This window comes from Artemia sp. Qi Xiang Cuo, chromosome 1 (genome assembly GCF_049724085.1).
Source record: "Artemia sp. Qi Xiang Cuo chromosome 1, ASM4972408v1, whole genome shotgun sequence".
In the NCBI taxonomy this organism is placed as follows: domain Eukaryota; kingdom Metazoa; phylum Arthropoda; class Branchiopoda; order Anostraca; family Artemiidae; genus Artemia; species Artemia sp. Qi Xiang Cuo.
This window is the reverse complement of record NC_142794.1, coordinates 64,973,997-64,992,895: the sequence shown is the minus strand read 5'-3', so window position 1 is coordinate 64,992,895 and position 18,899 is coordinate 64,973,997. Positions and strand designations below refer to the sequence as shown.

The window sequence follows — 18,899 nt, the reverse complement described above, 5'->3', positions numbered from 1 at the left end:
ACCAAATTCCCTTGTAAATATCTTATAATATAAATTGGCAAGACAGGATGTTGAACCGAAAAGGTCTTATGTTACAAAGCTATCATCAACCTTTTTCCATGATAATGATAAACAATCAACGCCTCTTATTTCAGTTGAGAGGTTTAAATTAATAGTCTCTGGTTGGCAACTTTTTTCAATGCTTTTTCGGTTTTATACTGATTTAAAACACAATAGTAAAAAAAGAGTGTGTGTAGATAATATTTTAATTTTTTAAAATAACCTAATTTTTCAGATGGCGTTGAGACAGGCTATAGCTTATTCCATTTCTTTTGTCAGTTTATGCTTCAAATTGGGAAAGGTGTACAAGAGTTTATTGAATTTGGGACGAACCATGTTACAAGTTCCAAGATTCCCTCGTTTTATTTTTGTTCCCCTTCTTCCTCCTTATCCATTGACAGGTTAGGTACCTGCTGTAATGAAGCTGTAATGTGTTAGGTAAACATTTAGAAGAGTTGCCTTTTTTTTAACTTGGAAAGTGGTTGAGCTACGTGGATGGAACTTTTAGCAATGTATCTACAGCCTAAACAAGGCACAGAAATTAATTTTTGCCTTGCCTCTCAAACTTAAAAGAATGGATTTATATTCCAAATTAGAGTGTAGGAAAGAGGTTTTAAGCTCCTACCTCCACTCCTTCCCTACTTAAAAGGCTTGAAGGATTTCATGAAAATAGCCCTAAAATTCCAAAATTATAAGATGTCCAAATAAGTTCATGCCGTTTTAATAACAGATTGTGCTACTTGTTTGTTATTCCATAAATCCGCATTTTCAAACATTCATTGGGAAGCTAGTGTCATTAGGCATAAATGTCAGTATAAGTTGTTTAAATGAAAGGTAAAAAATAATATTTTATACTTCATCGGATATGGTGAATTTTGTAAGAAATAATTTTTTCCGGGGAGTTTTTACTTCAATATGAAGGAAACATGCTTCCAAAAGCCATCGTATTTTAGTGAATGTAAATGGTAGCCATGCTTTAGCTGAACAAACGTGTCAGAAGTAGCTTGCACAGTTAAATGTGGCAATTTTGACCTGGAACACGAGGATCATGCAGGAGCCCCCCAAAAAACGGAAGATGAAGAATTGGAGTTAATGCTCATTTAAGACAAATCACAAACATGAGAAGAATTTGGAAAATAATCCAAAACGCCAGGCAACGCATGGATACCCTGGCCATGCCTCATCCTCAACGTCATTGACATCATCAACAGCTCTATGTTGTGTATGATGAACTACTGAGTCCGAATGAAATTATTACGGAGGAGGTCTACTGACGATAATTTACGTGTTTGAGCCGAGCATTACCAAAAAACGTCCACAATACGCCGATAGAGATGACAAAGTTATTTTGTAACATGACAATGCTTGGCCACATGTTGCAGCGCCCATTAAGACATGCTTGGAAAGGCTCAAATAGGAAGTCCTGCCCATCCTCAGTATAGCCCAGAAACAGCTCCTTCTGATTACTGTCTCTTCCAGTCAATGCAGCATGACCTGGCTGACCAGCACTTCTCCAATTATGATGCAATCGAAAATTGGTTGATTTGTGGATAGCGGCCAAACCAGTCGAATTTTTCTGAGATGGTATCCGTAAATTGTCATAAACATGGGAACAAGTTGTGGTTAGCGGCGGAGAATACTTTGAATATCGAATTTGCAAGTGATTTTTTTTAATGAAAAAAAAAAAAAAAACGGCATGGACTTATTTATTGGTTAAAGCCGGCTCAAATCCTGAGCAATGCCCTGCCAAGGCTTACATTCCAAGAGGGGCAGGCTCCGAGCCAACTCTATTTTAAGACAGCTTAAAACCTAACTTTATTGAATCTTTGGAGCCTTACATCTAGGGAAAGGGTGGAGGCACGAATCCCTGGCACTAAAAGAAAGGGGGTTAAAACCACCATCCCTGGCACTAGTTTAGGCGTTATATTTATTCCTGGGTTTTATTCACATGACAGAACAACTTTATGATTTAAGGAAAAGCGGATCTTCTGAATTTGTTCCTTAAAAAGTTTCTCATATTTTAGATGTACGGAGAAAAGGTTGAAGAAGCAGAGGAACTTCGTTTGGATTTACTAGACGTCAAAGAAGCGTATAAAATCCAAGTAAGTGACCGGTTATGTCTACTTTGTCTAGATCGGTCGTCTTTGCCGTGTAATCCATTTGTAATAGTTTCTGCTCTTGGAAATGACTAAATATTAGGTAATATTTATTTAAGAAAAAGATTAGCGCAAAAAACGACATTATATTACTAAAGACATCAGAAAACTCCATTTTAAGATTTATGAACTATCTCTTTGCGGATGGTTAAAACCTTACGCCATTCATAAACTGTATTAATGAGCTTAAGTGGCTGTAGAGAGTACGAATTGGTAATATGCTACTTGTAATTAATTACTACTATAGGGACACTTAACATTCAAAAGTGAATATACTAAGGGTCATTTCTTTGTTGTTGTCTTTTACATGCCAACCTAAGTTTTGAGTCTAACAATTGAAAGGTCTTTTATCATAACAACGAAACATCCCGTTTGTGCTTCTTCTTCAGCGAAAAAGGGAGATGACATTCAAAAAATAACCGCAAAGACGTTTTTCTTTACTGCTACTATTTAGATGTCATCTGTGGGAAACCACCCGTCATAACAGTAACTCGTTGAATTGGAGAAAAAAATTGGGATAAAAATTAATTAAAAAGAAATTAAATCTGATTGAAAAAAAAACTTAACACTTTTGAACGGGCCAAGAAGAGAAAATTCAATTAAAAGGTAAAACTAGCACCGAACAGAGGAAGATTGTTTTGTTTATATTCGTCCGCTTTTTAAAAACTGCGGCTTAGGTGCTACATCTTGTTCTTTCTCTTTGGAAAGACGAACAGAGGTGCCTGGAAATAGTACTTCATTCCAAGGTTTAACGTAATTTTTGGATTCTTGAAAATCAATAAGCGCGAGAATATGGCAGAAGGCCAGTGCACTGCAAGTCGAAAATTGAACAGGTATACAATCGCACAGAGGGTCGCCTCAATACTAATAGATGCCCAAACATGCATCACGGTCCAACTGAGTTGTCTGATAATTTGCCGACATATCTGATGACGTAATATGATCGTTCTATGTATGGGTCACAGTTTATATAATTATCCAGTATGATCTTTCCCTATCTTGCCCATTACAAAAACCCGGACCGAGGTGCGAGTGCTCCAGAGAACGTTTTTGCAGATATAAACATAAGCGGCATTAGATCTTTTCACGGGTAGACAAAGAATATTCACCTATGGAACAAGTACTGACAAAACCACTTGAACGGCTCAACCAATAAGTGGACAATAAGTGCAGAAATAAGTGGGAGGAGCTTTTTGTTCACACCGAGAATGAAGAGCCAGAAATCATTTGCGGTAAACTTACTGGATAATTTTATAAACTGTGGTATGGGTTAACAAGGCCCAATAGAAATTTCGATATTTTTGATTACCAAAGACAAAAAAGGGATATAAGCGTTAGGACAAAACGCTTAGCTTGGAGGAAGACAATTTATTTAATAATTTGAATAAAAAAAAAACAGAAATTCAGTAGAATTTAGGATTTCAGGAGGGTGGTTGCCTGGGACATAAGGCCCCTCCTCCATGCATGTCTCCAAATATATATATATATATATAAATATATATATATATATATATATATATATATATATATATATATATATATATATATATATATATATATATATATATATATATATATATATATATATATATATACATATATATATATATATATATATATATATATATATATATATATATATATATATATAACGTCTTCTTGAAATGGACCCTTCTCATAGCTATTTGATTATTAGAAACTCTGATATTCTTGCATGTAATATTCACAGACTCAATTGCACTCAGGGGGGAAAGGGAGAACCCTTCTTTCTGGAACAAATTGTGGCCTATAAATGTTTTGATCGATTCTGAACTCTGTTGCAAAATGTTATTTTTTGAAAATATTTAATAATTAAAGTTGATTCGGTCAAGAATTTCTAAGAATTAAAAAAGATTTTTGTCTAACTTAAAATAGATTCTAATCAGTATTTAAGACCATGCTTGATTTGTCTTTTTGCTAAATAATACATCCCATTTTTCTGAAAGATAAGACCTGGTTCATCTTGGCGAATATTTTACGGCATTTTCGCAAAAAATCTAATTTTTCCGTGGCGCACCGTGGAAGAATTTCTAGAGAGGCAAAATTTGCGATCTGTGTTTTATGTTAAAAATTGATGAAGTTCTGCGCAATTACGATCAAATCAAACAATTTTATTTACAAAATTTTTAAAAGGACAATTCATAGTATCAAACATCGAATCCTTTGATTTTCCTCACCATCTGAGCATTACCTCTCTGGAGCCCTCTTTGTTTCCCAAAATATTTGTATTGTACGAGAAAAGTCAACTGCATGTAGGGGATAAAACAAAAAAAAAAAATAAAGAGCATTTTAAGTCAACTAACTTCGAAAAAACATTTTTCAAAGAAAAGTAAAAAGCCATAGTAAAACTCAAAACGTGCAGAAGTAAAGTCACATAGTAATAATGAGAAAAGAAACGAACAGATATTACTGTGAATGAATAGAGGAAATCCAAAATGAACAAAAGTTAAAATGAATAATCGCATCAAACACAAAGATAACAGACACTGCTATGAACGGATAGATTAGTCATCAGACGAATAGAATTCAAAATGGATTATCAATTAAAACATAAAAAGAATGGAAATTACCACAAGTAAGAGTACGGCTACTGCTTTACTAGGGCTAAAGGCAAGAGCGTCATTTACATTTTACTGAAAACAAAATATATACTAAAGAGTTTCCGTTTTATCATTATAGCAATGAAGAATCAAAAATTACTAGAAAATAAAAACAGGCCTTTGGGGAATTGATATGATTGGATTTTAGACAACCATATACTTTCGTTAGCTTTTTTCTGTAATCTTTATTATCATCGTTATTTCCTTTTTTCTGTTGACGATTTTTTGACAAATAAAAACCATACTCTTCGAAATACATATCGTATTCAGCAAAGCGTAAATGAGGCTCCGACAGTTTAGATGGTTCTAGAGGTTGAAAGGGTGTAGTCCCAATCTTGAATGCAGAAGCTCTTATTTGTAAACCCAGATTACCCTTGTAATATTAATTTGAAGTTGTGTTGATGTTACAAAAAGAAACCACTTCCCCAGATGAAAAATTGTTTTCATTAAAGCGTGAATTACAATCTAGTCATAAAAAGGTTTAGGGGATGATGGCCTGACTCTTATTTATGGTCACTTCTATTCCTTTTAAGTTTGGCTTCATTATTGTTTTAATTTCTGTTTGTTTCAGGATTTATCTACTGCCATAGCTTTTTCTTACCTTTGTGTTTGATGTGTTTGATGTGATGTGTCACTCATTCATTCATAGTGATTTCAGTTCGTTTTTAGCTGTACTATTATTGACTATTATTATTATATGACTATTATTATTATTGCTTTTTTGGTAGGGATCTTTACTTTTCTTTGGAGAACTTCTTTTTTAATAACTGGAAATAGACACAATGAACTATGTTTTAGTACAATATTAAAACAATAATTTGTTTCCTTTTTAAAAATCATAGTTTTCGTCTTAAGACATGCCCATTTTATATGTTCAGCAGATTTATTGTAGCATACCAATAAGATTATTCAATTGTCAAAAAGCTTTCCAAAGATGTACATGAAGCCTACAGAAAATATCCTTGAGTGGAACAAGTCAACTAATGTCTTGTCCACTTTTTATTGACTTCTGCGTAATTTTCATAGAGCTTGCACCATTATTGTTCCTTCATTATTCGGGTTTTAATTCACCTGCGATGTCCCTAATAAGACCAAACCCAAAAGTGTTTTTTTTTTTTAAGGTGCTGACATTGAATGTTAAGCTAGTCTTGATTTTTTTTATTTATTTTTTTTTTTCATTATTTTTTTTTTTTTTTTTTATATAAAACCTTCGTGAAAAGAAAAAAAGGCACCATCCCCCAACTATACTGGAATGACAACATTGCCCGTAACCTTGGGACAGTTTTCTAGAGGCACTGGAATTATAAGCTTAAATAAGGATGAAATTCTAGCAGTGAATTGTGTTAGCGCTGCGATTGGATTTGTAACTAAATGTTGCTAACAAACTTCTTGTAAGAAAATGCTATTCGATTTTGTCCTATTTTTGTGTTGATTTTATTTTCTTAAACTTTTAGCATCATTTCGCCAAGACTATACATCCATCGAATGAATTCAGTAATAAAAACAGTTTATCACCCGTTGCACTTGTAATCTAAATTACTGTTGATTGAGACGTACCTTTTACACTAACCACGGAGGATTTTCTTCTCTTCATTCTATACGAAACTTATCTGAACTTCCGAAAATTCGCTAAAGAGCGAATGATTTGACCCGTAGGAAACGATTGTTATTACTCTAAGTTAAATCAAATTACCCAAAAAGAAAATATTTTTTCCTCAGATTTCGCTAATCAGTGGAAAATAGCCAATGTGCTTATTTAGTTCACAACAAATGTATCGTACATAACGTGTTTTGATTTTGTATTGGTTTAGTGGCTTATATAAATTAGTAATTTCTGTGCTGATTTTGTCTAGCGCTAAAATTAGAGCGTTGCCACGTTGGTTTTTACAAAGTTATCGGAATATAGCCAAATCTGACCGAAAGATTTTTTCCCCGAAAAACGAGTGTTGCTTCGAAGAGACCGTCAGTCGCCCCAAAAAGGAGTCGATCTTTGCTCAGCCTGTGACGCTAACCTGCAAGATGAAAGCCACGCACTTCTATGTGACGGTTACGAAAAGGGGGTTTGCACTGATTGTTTGAATATGTCAGACCCCGAAGACGAACTTTTTACGAAAATGAGTTGTCGCTCAGGATCAACCTGGTATTGTCCCACATGTAAGCAAAAAAGGAACAGCTGCTTCGCTGGAAGTTATTCAGAGAATTGTTACTGACTCTTTTGCAAACTTTCAATTGGACTTGAAGGAGGAATTGAACGCTCAATTTCAGGCGCTTCTTAAACCTCTAAGTGAAAAAATCCCGGTCTTGGAGACTGAACTACTGGAAAAGTGTTCTCGGTCAGATCTGAAGAACGAGATTACCTTAGTAGTATCACAAGTTATCCCTAAAGTGAAAACTGACCTGCTCAACGGACTTTCTAATCAGATTGGTTCGGTTTCGGACCAGCAGATTTCCGTAGTTGTGAGTCAAGTAACTCAGCGTGGATTTGGTGACGTAGTACAAAAAGAGAAAAACCTCATTTTGTTCGGCTTTGAAGAGAGGAGTGCGATAAGCCAGAAAGCTCAGAACGAAAGTAATTTTAAGCATTCCAATGAAGTTCTGCTGAATGAGTGTCCATTCTCTGTACGTTTGGGACGAAAACAAGGGAGTAGAAGTAGATCAGTGATGGTGATTTTCAAGTCGCCCCCTTGATCGTGATATAGCAGTTTTTTTCCTTGTGAGCAGAATTGAGAATATTAAGGCTAACATACCGAACTACCGTGTCGCACATGACAGAAGCGGTGCAGAGTTGGCTGAGAGGAAGAAGTATGGTGAACTTAACGCGGAAAAGTGGGCGAGAACTAGTGCGCGAAGAGAGGCTTTTTCGCCCCCAAAACGAGTCGGAGATGTCATATTGAATAGTTATTTGAGGCATATACAAATGCAGATTGTTTATCGTCAAAGTGGGATGAACTTGTTGCACTTTTTCAAAACCGGAAACCCCACGTAATTGTTATGAACGAAGGTCTGCCCAAGAATTGTAGTGACCCCTCAGTCCATTTTCAGCAACTAAGTGGTTACGATTCTGTGCATAATATTAACTATGAACGAGGAGTTTGTGTTTATGTTTCCTCTTCCCTGAGTTTAAAATATAAAGAAGTTGATTCTGAGTTTAGAAGTTAAGGACATGAAGTAGTTAGTTTTGAGCTGAGACATCCGAGTTGGTCCCAAAGTGTGTGTATACTAGCGGTTTACTGGAGCCCGTCTAAGAGTGTTGATAGTACTTTTAAATAGGAGGGCCTACTCAGCTACCTTACTTACCTTTCGTCAGTTTCGTCTAAAATTGTGGTCGTTGGTGACTTTAATGCTCCTGGTATTGATTGGTTATCGTACAGTACAACGTTATCTGATTTGAGTTTTGGGCATAAATTTGTTCAGACACTTGGTGATAGCTTTCTCCATCAGCATGTTACTGAGCCCATAAGGTTTCGAATTGGAATGAATCCGTCTACCTTAGACCTTATTATAACTAAGCACCCAGCAGATCTAGAGAATTTAGAATTTCTGCCTCCTCTAGGTAAAAGTGATCACGTGGTATTGTCTTTCTGTGTTAATGTGAGCATTCCGTTAAATCCTAAGTCGAAGTTGTTATATGATCATTCTAGAGGTAGTTATGACGAATTTAGAGAATTTGTAAGCTATGTTGATATTGTTAGTGAGCTTCAGCGTAGTTCTGTAGATGTAGATGCAGCTTTTGAGTTTATCCGTGAAGTAGTAGTAGAGGGGTGTGAGAAGTTTATTCCTAGGTATGCTTTTAGAGAGGGTGTGAAAAAAACTCAAGAACCTGCCAAAATTTGTCCTAGGAGCGTTCTACGAAAAATAGACACTGGAGAGCTTATTTATCAGCTAGGGATGATGCATATTGGCGTGCTTACAAGAGAGTGAGAAGTAGGGCGACGATGATCATGCGGTCTCGCACTGAGTCAGTGTAATCGTCGATAATCGGTTGCGCGCAAAGTTGTCCAAAAAAGTATTGGAAGTATATGAATAGAGGCAAAATAGAGCAGTCCCCATCGTCCACAGTCTTCAGTCACCCAGTCACTGGTGAAACTGTTGATGATAATAAAAGAAAAGCAGCTATTTTTAACGAAACATTTTCATCTGTTTTCGTTTATCCCGCTTCCCATATGAGATCTAATATATCACCGGCACCGGAAGCTTTCGTGTTACAGAATGATTCACAATTGATGACTCTGATGTAGCACCTGAGCACGTCCAGAAAATTATGCGTGAGCTTTCTGTTGACAAATCCCCTGATATAGATGGTTTATCAAATGTTATTATACGAGAACTGGCTTCTTCTTTAGCGGCTCCACTTGCATTTCTTTTAAATCTTCATTTGGAGTCTGGTAAGTGCCCTGCTGCTAAAGCTGTCATAAAACCACTTCATAAGGGTGGACCAAGGTCAGATTTCACGAATTATCGCCCTATCTCGAGCCCATCGATTTTTTCGAGAATTACGGAAAAAGTAATTGTGTATCGGATTCAAAATCATTTTGAAAAAAATAACTTGTGGAATATGGCACAGCATGGTTTTCGAAAAAATCGATCGTGTAACACGCAGTTAACGGAAGTAATAAAACATTTTCAAAAGATGGCTGATTCAGGTCTAAAGTTTGATTGTATTTATATTGATTTTTGCAAGGCATTTGACAAGGTTTCGATATTTAGAAATGATTTGCCGCGGGTAATCTGACACGGCACCACTAAAATGTTTGCGGACGATGTAAAGCTATACAGAGGTGTCACTTCCCCGGTTGATGTGACACTTCTACAGGGAGATTTAGAAGCATTGTTTGAATGGTGTAATGTAAATTCTATGTGTGTTAACCAAAATAAGTGTCTTGTAATGCATTGCTGCGCGAAAGATGTGACATACCGGTACTTCATAGGGGACGTGTCGGTATGCCCAGTTAACTATATCAGGGATCTCGGTATTATTTTTGGTAATCAGCTGAGGTTTGTTAAGCAAGCATCAGCTATTTCGCGCAATGCAAACTATGGTTTGCTTTGCGCCAAAAGAGCATTCAGAAGGTTTAATCTGCGAAGTTTTACCACATCGTATAAGACGATGGTGCGCCTTGTTGTTGAATACTGCTCATCTATGTGGTATCCGACTAGAAAATCTGACACATAGTTGACTGAAAAAGTGCAAAGACGAGCGTCCAAACTTATCCCTTATCTGAAATACCTACCTTATGAGTGAAGATTGAGTAGCATGAGCCTACCATCTCTGCAATTAAGAAGGGATAGAATGGACCTTGTCAACAGTTTCCGTATCAAAGGGTATTAACCATGCGTCTTGTGAAGATTTCTTTGAGTTTATTAATTATCCATCTACGCGGCAGAACTCTTTAAAGTTGTACAATCCATGGGTATCAAGAAAAGTTAGACAGTTCCTTTGTAAATCGTTCAGTAACATCGTGGAACATGTTACCTGACCATGTAGTTCTGTTGCATGATGTTGCGGCTTTTAAAACAGCATTAGTTGGGTCCTCTTTTTACGGAAGGCAGTACTTAGGACCCTGAAGTATATATTTGTTTTAGGTTATCTTCGCTTTTGTTTTTTTTTTTTTATTTTTTATTAGTTTTTTTTTTAGGAAGTTATATTTTTTTTTTTGCTGTTTATAAGTGTTTCTCACAGCATGTTATTTGTGTTATATAAGACAAATCTATGGCTTATTCCATTCCTGATTAAAATAAATAATATAATAGTGATGCATATATAACAAAATTTGCAGGACTAAATAGTTTGATATTTTACAGATTGATCAGCTGACTCAACGATGAAAAGTGATACAAAGCTAGACTGGCCTGTGATATTAGACGTGCTTGAATCCGATCAGAAACAGTGTCAAGATACTAATGGTTGACGGTGCTCCAAACTTCCTGCCATGATTTTTCATGTGTTTTCAGAATCAGTTGATGGGATCGCGGTGGAAGATTTTCTTACCTGTTGTTACGTTTTGTCTAATTTAAACCTAAAATGATTGAAATATACAATATAATGTTTGAAACAAGAGTTCTTAGCATTTTTGATGACTGCAGGTCCCCATCAGATTGCCTAATTTGATCCCATACATCATTTTTATACTTATACTACCCAAGTATGTGTAAGCACAACGAATGCTAGTGCTCAGTTAAGGTATCCCTGTGCCCTGGAACTTCGGTCCCCCCCCTCCTCCTAAAGATAAACAATTAGAGGAAAAGGATTGCCAATGATTTTTTTTTATTTCGTGACATCAAGCCACTAGTCATATATGCTATACGATACGCTACTTCGTTGCTAGGTTTTATGCATCTAAACCATGCTTGGAGGAATCCTCACTTGGCTTTGATGACTTTTAAGTAGGCAGCTCATCATGGGGGGGGGGATGTTGAATCAAACACAACTGTTTTCAAGTACCCTTTCCTGAATTATTGCCGCTTTTGGTAATAAGAGCAGGCAGTGGGCTCACGTGTTTGTCATCCTGAAACAGTGGCGTAAACAGACAACTCTTTAGACCACCACCCCCCCAGGTAAGTGAATGTTTTTGTAGAAGTGTCTTTGACCCCATATGGAGCATTTTCTTTGGAAAACTAATATTTCTAGTCTCTTAAGACGGAATATATGGTCTTTGGGAGATCTAAGGAAGGAATTGCTAAACCGGAAATGATGAGCTAGTTATTTCTGGAAGTAAGATCAAAAGGGTTTAGCCGTATAGGTATTTGAGAATTATGCTTGATGAGTTATCTTGGCATTATGGCATTATGATATTCAGTCTCCAGAAAATTACTTTCGGGATTCACATATTACTGTCGTCCCCTCTCGCTCGCACGCTTCTACCTCGGCTCGTCTTGAAGCATATAGACTTACATCAGTAAATTATGAAAAATCTAGATTTTCAATGAAATTTCAAATCCGTTCCACAGCAAATAAGTTTAAATTGAAAAGGGAATTTAAATCCTGAATAGCTGACCTTGCCCTCTAACTGATAATTGTGAAGAACACTGGAGCTAAGATACCTTAACATAGCTCCATTAAAGTCAACATAGCTACATTATCTTCTGCTATACTGAACTAAGACATGCCTGATCTAAACTTTGGTATGGAAAATATATTTTAGCAGTAACATCGTGGGAAAACTCTGGCTGTTGTAAATTGCTTGAAAATAGCAAACATCTCAATACTACTAGTTAATAGCCTGGATGAACCTCGCAAACACCCAAAGAAAAAATCCGAGACAAAAAAAATTAAAATTAAACCATTTTTGTTGCTAATAAATAAGTGGATAAAACAGTAATTGTAAAAGAAAACATGAGATGGTTTTTGAAAAGAATAGGAAATATACGAGCTCCGTAAATATTTCGAAAACCTCCTTAAATGTTGATACTTTTACTCCTTAGATATTAAGGATCCTTGAATATTTAGATTTTAGATTTAAGGAAATTCTGAGCACCCTTCTCTTAAGTTTGTGAGTATATAAAGAAACACGAATATATATTTCCTACTTCTCAAAGTGCAGTTTACATCCTTTTATGGCTTTCTAGAGAATGAAATCTTTGAAGATGGATATTGATTGAATTTATCTTCAGAAATTAAATGCCTGTTTACACGCATTAATTCAAAAACTTTTTCCACAAAATAAGTTTTTCAAAAAAAGTAAAGAACTCCAAAAATGAACAAAAATAGAATCAAATAATCTACCAAGCATACAACTACCACAAATTCGTACTTAACTGAAAAAAATCTTTAAATGATTTCACTTTTAACTTTAAGAAATCAAAAATTAATTAAGATTTTAAGGAATAAATATCAGCATTTGTATATTAAACTGACAATGCACATTTTTTTTTCAGTGAATTCATTTGATTTTTTTTCAGTAAAGTACAAATTATATTCTGGCGTTTAGGAAGCATGGGGTTTAGAATTCTACTCGTATTATTTTCAGCTCGTTTTGAGTTTGACTCTTATTTATTTTAATTTTCGTTTGTTTTGGGTTTCATTTATTTATTGATACTGATTTGTGGTAGTTGTAGGCTTGGTAGATTATTTGATTCTATTTTTGTTTGTTTTTTGGGGGGTTTAATGAGGTTCTTTACTTTTTTTGAAAAACTTATTTTGTGAAAAAAGTTTTTTTTTTTAATTAATAACAAGAAAAACCACTTTTTTGCATGGGTAGCACTGACAGTCCGGACGCCAGGTGTTGAAAATCTGAAACATACCACGACGGAATGGGGCAGATACAAGAATTAGCCTACCCCCCTTGAGTCGACCATGCCGATTCGGAAAATACCAACAGCACTTTCTTGTGAGGGACGGAACACACCGAAATTTGACATTTTATTGTATTTTGGTGTTTCATACAAGAAAATGCATCTTCCATACAGTTTGAGGTGCTATTTTCCGCTCAAATACAAGATAAAAATGCCTATAGGCCATAGAATGTCTTATAACAAACAAAAACGATTAGTTAGAAAAATGGCAGCAATGACGCAGTTAAAGAAACTAAACAAAGTCAAAATTAAGACTATTTATGTAATACTCACATTCCCAAATTCATTACGGTTTTTTTCCTAGTATCTCTCCATTTTAAGTCACGCACAACTATTCCTCGTCTGAATCAGCCTCAGCCTTACAGAACTTCCCACAACAAGAGCATAAAATATCGCAACCTCATTCTGCACATGGACATTTGTTTACAAGATTCACACTTGCAATGTGATGAAGTTTTCTGAACAGTAGATGGCCAAGCAGGAAGGGTTGATTTAATGGAAACTATGCCTCTGTTCTTCATCTCCCATCCAAAATCAAGCGGAGAAAGGAACGAGGGGCAAGGCATAAGGGCGTGCAGTATAATGCACCTTTTCACATGTAAGGCAAATGAGTCATTGGCTTGAGGCAGGCTCTTCAGCGTTTTCCGGCGAGGGAACAAGTGAACGCGGGAGTCATTCAAACACGAAAATTCCTCTGATTTTCGGTATGAGGCGATCCAAATCGCGGAATGCAGCTTCATAATATCTTTCTCAAGCTCAACTACTCAGTCGATTTGTTCTAAAATCTGTTCAGTAAGAGCAGATATTCGAGGTAACGACGGCACAGCTGCTCCAAGGATCATCTTCTTTCCTTTGGAGAAAATGAAGCTCACAGTATCACATCCGGTGAAACAGTGCAAAAACGCAATTAAATTCACTAGAGATGATGGGAGTCAATTTGCAAGTTCAATGATCAAAATGACTCTGTCCTGCAAACGAACCAAAACATTAGGGGTGATCACAATACCTGTGTCATTTGCTTCCACGATTATAACCTTACACCCCGTCCTGGCACAGAAACCCATGTAAAGGACGACACGGGTATCCGCTTCTTCATGTATTCTGCTCAGTTCATTGGCAAATCTCTCGCAGTTTAGAGTCTAGTTACCTGGAAGCAGCTGAACTACTCCGGTTCTATCTACAAATCCTCCTGATACGTACACTGGAAAAGCAAGGACTTTGCAGTCAGTACTGGTCCAATTGTCAAATATGCATTCTATAAGCTTTACTTTACTTTGGATATCAAGCATGATAAAGTTCTATCCCAGCTGTCGATAACCATATTCGGTCAAATTGAAAAGGATTTACCGGGCCTGTTTCCTCGCTGTTCATGGCAACCACTACTGTCTTTCAAAGAAACGACTTCACAGCCCTCAATATGCTCAAATAGTCTATCATAATGGTCTTATACAGCATGCTGCTGAATTGTTTGTTTGGGAAGTTTCCCTAGGAGATTCGTAAAAGTCCTTCTAGTAAAGTCTATTAAAATCTCATCCCTCCTATGAGGTTGGCCTCTTATAAAGGGCATAAAATCAACAACAACTCCCTATACTTCCTGGGAGGTATTGGCGTCATTACTGCTTATTCTATGGAGGGGAGGGGTGTGTGTGACGAATGCATACTGTTAAAATCACAACTATACCAACTAGCTTACACAGTGAAAAACCGTCTGAAATAATGAAAGTTTACTTTTTTCGGAGAAAAAATTGTTAGGACAGAGTAGTTTCTGTCACAAAGCAGCACTAATTCTGAAATACATCACTAGAAAATGTATATGCCTTATATTTGCCTCTTGGATGCATATTCTAGAGAAGCATATAACTAAAAGGGCACAAGCCACTCCAATTTCCAATTGAACGAGCCCTGTTCGAAGTTTCTACGACAACTTCTTCGTTACGAAGTACCCTGCTCTAAAGGATAAAAGCATAAATAATACATTGTGCCAACATCGTTCTTATATGCCCTCAGGGCATAACTTAAAACTCTTGCTATGAGGTTTGTGGGGGAGTGGCCTCCTCAAAAACATATTTTCTATCTGGGAATCAACTACGCTGAACAAAATGGCTATCTCAAAATTTTGATTGGATGTGTTTTGGGGAATTATGGGCTTGGGGGGGGGGCTAGTTGCCCTCCAATCACTTTCGACTATTAAAAAGGGCACAAGCCACGCCAATTTCCAATCGAATGAGCCCTTTTCGAAGTTTCTACAACTCTTTCGATACGAAGTGCCCTGGTATGGAAAAAAAAATAAAATACATTGTGCCAACATCGTTCTTTACTTAGGCAGCGCTATTGCGCTGCCTATGACTAGAATTAAATGTCATTATGCCACAAAACAGCCGAATTTTTTAATTTGGCACTACGAAGTATATTTCCCTTAGAGTTTTCTTTTTCTTACTTTCCGATGACAAAAGCTTGAATTAGCCTGACATTAAAAAATAATTATCCAAATAAACATCTTAAATCAAAACCAAAGTTGATGGAACTACAAGATCTATCAAATTATGCTATTAACAGGAACCAGATCAACACGCTAAATCACTAAATTTGGAAATGGACGAAAATAAATAACAATTTGACGAAAAATTTACTTAAGTCAAAAACTTAAAGATAACACACCCTTCCCTTCCCTTTGGGATGCTGCTGCTCCCATTACCACCCATTACTTGGCAGTAGGAGTTCATTGTCCCTAAATACTGTCCATTCAAGCTTCCCAGAGCTGTCACTGTCGGAACGAAATTTCATTAGGGCATAGGCATTATTAGGGCATTACTACCTTGCAAGATTACATGCTCAATTTGAAGAATATCATCACGTATAGCAATTTAGTTGGCAGATAGATGTTGGCCAAGAGAATGGGAAACTAGTAAGACTGGAAACTCTAAGCTCCATGAAAAGAAAAATCAAGGAAGCCAACTAGCTACATCTAGACTAAACAATACTATCCTTTGCATAGCTCTGAATAGTTACTACCTGTGTAGCTATATCCCACCACTACATCTTAAAACTATCAATTATCAAACCTTAGCTAAAAAAACATTTGTAACATTGAAGACTACCACCTAATCACCCACAATTGTATTTGTCCATAATATGTCTGCTCGCAATTTGGTTAATTTGGAATATAGGACCTGATAAGATAGCTAAGAAATAAACATACCATTCAATTCAGTCTGTTCTCTTGATTCGGTCTTGATATTAACACAACAGTAGTCAAAACAACACAAAGAATATCAGAAAATGACGCCTGAAACCAGTTTTTGCGGCATTTACTCGCTAGACAGCAGTTTTCGGGGAATCAGAAGTTCAGATCCAAATTTAATAGACTTCCCCTCTTGTTTTAAAGTGCCGTTTTCATTTTAGGTATCAGCGTTTTTTAGGCTATCTTTTAATATATGTTTCATAATAACTCTATTCCGTCGTATCCCCTTCTTGAAATAAGCAAGATAGCCAAGCGTGTCATTGACAAAATGCTAGAGGAACGATTTCATCCTATTCCTTCTGTATAAGCATGTATTCTTATAGAGTTGAATACGATAAAATAGACACAACTAGCTTCGTCTATTAAAAGAATTTATAAGAAAATCTAATCATAATTATTAAAAATGTGAGTGGGTTTTCATTATTGTTTTTATGGCAAACCAGGGGCGTAATTTGCTATGGAACAGGGGGGGGGGGCAACTGTTCCTCCCAGACCTCGGATTGCCCCTCCCCCCTTCTGAAATGTATTTTCTTCAAAAATCTTGTCAAAACTAAAACAAGCCTGCATAATTCAAGCATCCGCTGAAACAGGTCAGTTTTCTTTATTATATCTTTACCTTTATGGTATTGTATGGCTCATTTTTCAGTTTTCACTGTCATTTTTACTTAATTTGGGAACACTGCCCCCCCCCCCCAGGATTTTGACGAAATTACGCCACTGTATCAAACAAGAAAATATAAGATTTTGAAATTTTATCCTCTCTCGAAGCCAACACAGGCGTGCCACTAATCCCAGAATTTACATTAAATCAGTGTAAATTAAATCAGTGTTTCAATACGATACCTACATGAACTATTTGAGTAACTTCACAGGGTTATAATAATTTCACACAAAAAAGATGTTAAACCGAATTTTTATTTTCTATAAAATTTAACCTTCACAACTTTTACGATGCCTTGAATAAGAAAATGGTTGTAGGTCATAAGTATATTTGTATTCACACCATTTCCATTGTTCGCTTTTCGACATAAGATCCCCATTTAAAAAAAAAAATAAAACCAATCTAAGCAATAATCCAAAAGCAAATAAGAACAATTTCTAATTTTAATTTATAAAAGGCACACAGACAGAATTACGAATAAATCAAATAGTTTTTAGGCTACATACCGAAACTTCCCTTCACAAAAACTTGCGATTACTGTCCTCAACCGACCATTTTTAGATTTGAACCAACAAGCCAGGTTTCATAAAACCATCAAGTAGTATTTTGACGCTTATATTTCCAAGATATCGGTATTCAGAGTACTTTGTATTCCCAGTTCTCCCTCAGATCACTCTTAGCTACGAGCCGACTTCAACTTTACCATTCTTTAATTCCATTCAGTAGTAGATTAATAGCCAGTGAGCTTTGTTTAGCTGCTGTATCTTCAGCTGTTACTTTGCAACAATTTTCCAAGTGGAGGTCTGCTCAATCTTCTAAAAAATATTTAACCACAACCATTGCATTTGAATTCACAGTGCAATGTAGAGGTGTATTATTGCCGGAATCTTTTTCTTGTGTGGTTATTTTCCCTTCGTCCAGAAGCTCCTCCCAGTTGTCTGGTATTTTTTCCTTTGTTGCTGGCTCTGGAGTAAAGTCATTGACTTTTACTTATTCCGTCGCCTCTTCTGGTTTTGTAACGGCAAAAGGGGTTGACTTTTTCTTTTTAAGGCCTGATTCTTGTTCCAGGTCGAGCTGTCTTTTCAGTTATTCTTTTCTGTTCAGGAAGAAGAAAAGATTTTGAATCGGCCCATGCTTCTAAAGTTGCTGCCATTCTTTGCTTTTTGTGTTTTTGCTTGGCTGTAAGAATTAATCTTTTGGGCTTACGCTCTTTTGATCCATTTGATTCCTTGGTCACTTGATCCCATGCTCTTTCCTTGGTTCTTGATTCATCCATCTTCTCTTCTATAAAATCATTCTGAGTTCCTGCTGAACTCCCTGATGAATTGGATGACCTTTTTTCTTCTTTACAGGGGTTTTCTTCTGTTTCGGTCTGAGCAGCATTGTCTTGACGCTATTCTTTTTCTTGTGTGGTTATTTTCTCTTCGTCCAGAAGCTCCTCCCAGTTGTCTGGTATCTTTTCCTTTGTTGCTGGCTCTGGAGTAAAGTCATTGACTTTTACTTCTTCCGTCGCCTCTTCTGGTTTTGTAACGGCGAAAGGGGTTGACTCTTTCTTTTTTAGGCCTGATAACAGCACTATTTGACACTAGGAACTGACAAATATCTAATGCGCCTTGTCGGGCAGCATAATGTAAAGGGATGAAACTTTTAAAATCTAAAACATTTACCGTTGCCCCGTTGGAAACTAGCAGCTGGCAAATATCTAGTCTACTTCCTTCAGCAGTATAATGTAAAGCTTCTTTCTGGAAATTATCCTTCAAATTAGGGCGTATTTCATTTTTTAGATGAGATTCCGCCGCATCTATTTGATTCGTAGATACAGCCATGCGTAAATTGGATAGCATGTTTTCATTCGCATCAGTTTCATCTTG

General features: G+C 36.3%; 1 protein-coding gene across 1 annotated transcript in view; it reads left to right on the top strand.

Annotated features, from left to right (window-relative positions):
• LOC148956601 (TATA element modulatory factor-like) overlaps positions 1-10,892 on the top strand; it is a 220,073-nt gene extending 209,181 nt beyond the window's left edge. Inside the window, exons 16-17 of the mRNA XM_089091366.1 lie at positions 2,064-2,141; positions 10,637-10,892. Of these exons, the coding sequence (XP_088947492.1) occupies positions 2,064-2,141; positions 10,637-10,660 (102 nt within the window). The 3' untranslated portion in view covers positions 10,661-10,892. The remainder of the gene's footprint in view (positions 1-2,063; positions 2,142-10,636) is intronic.
• The last annotated feature ends 8,007 nt before the right edge of the window (positions 10,893-18,899 follow it).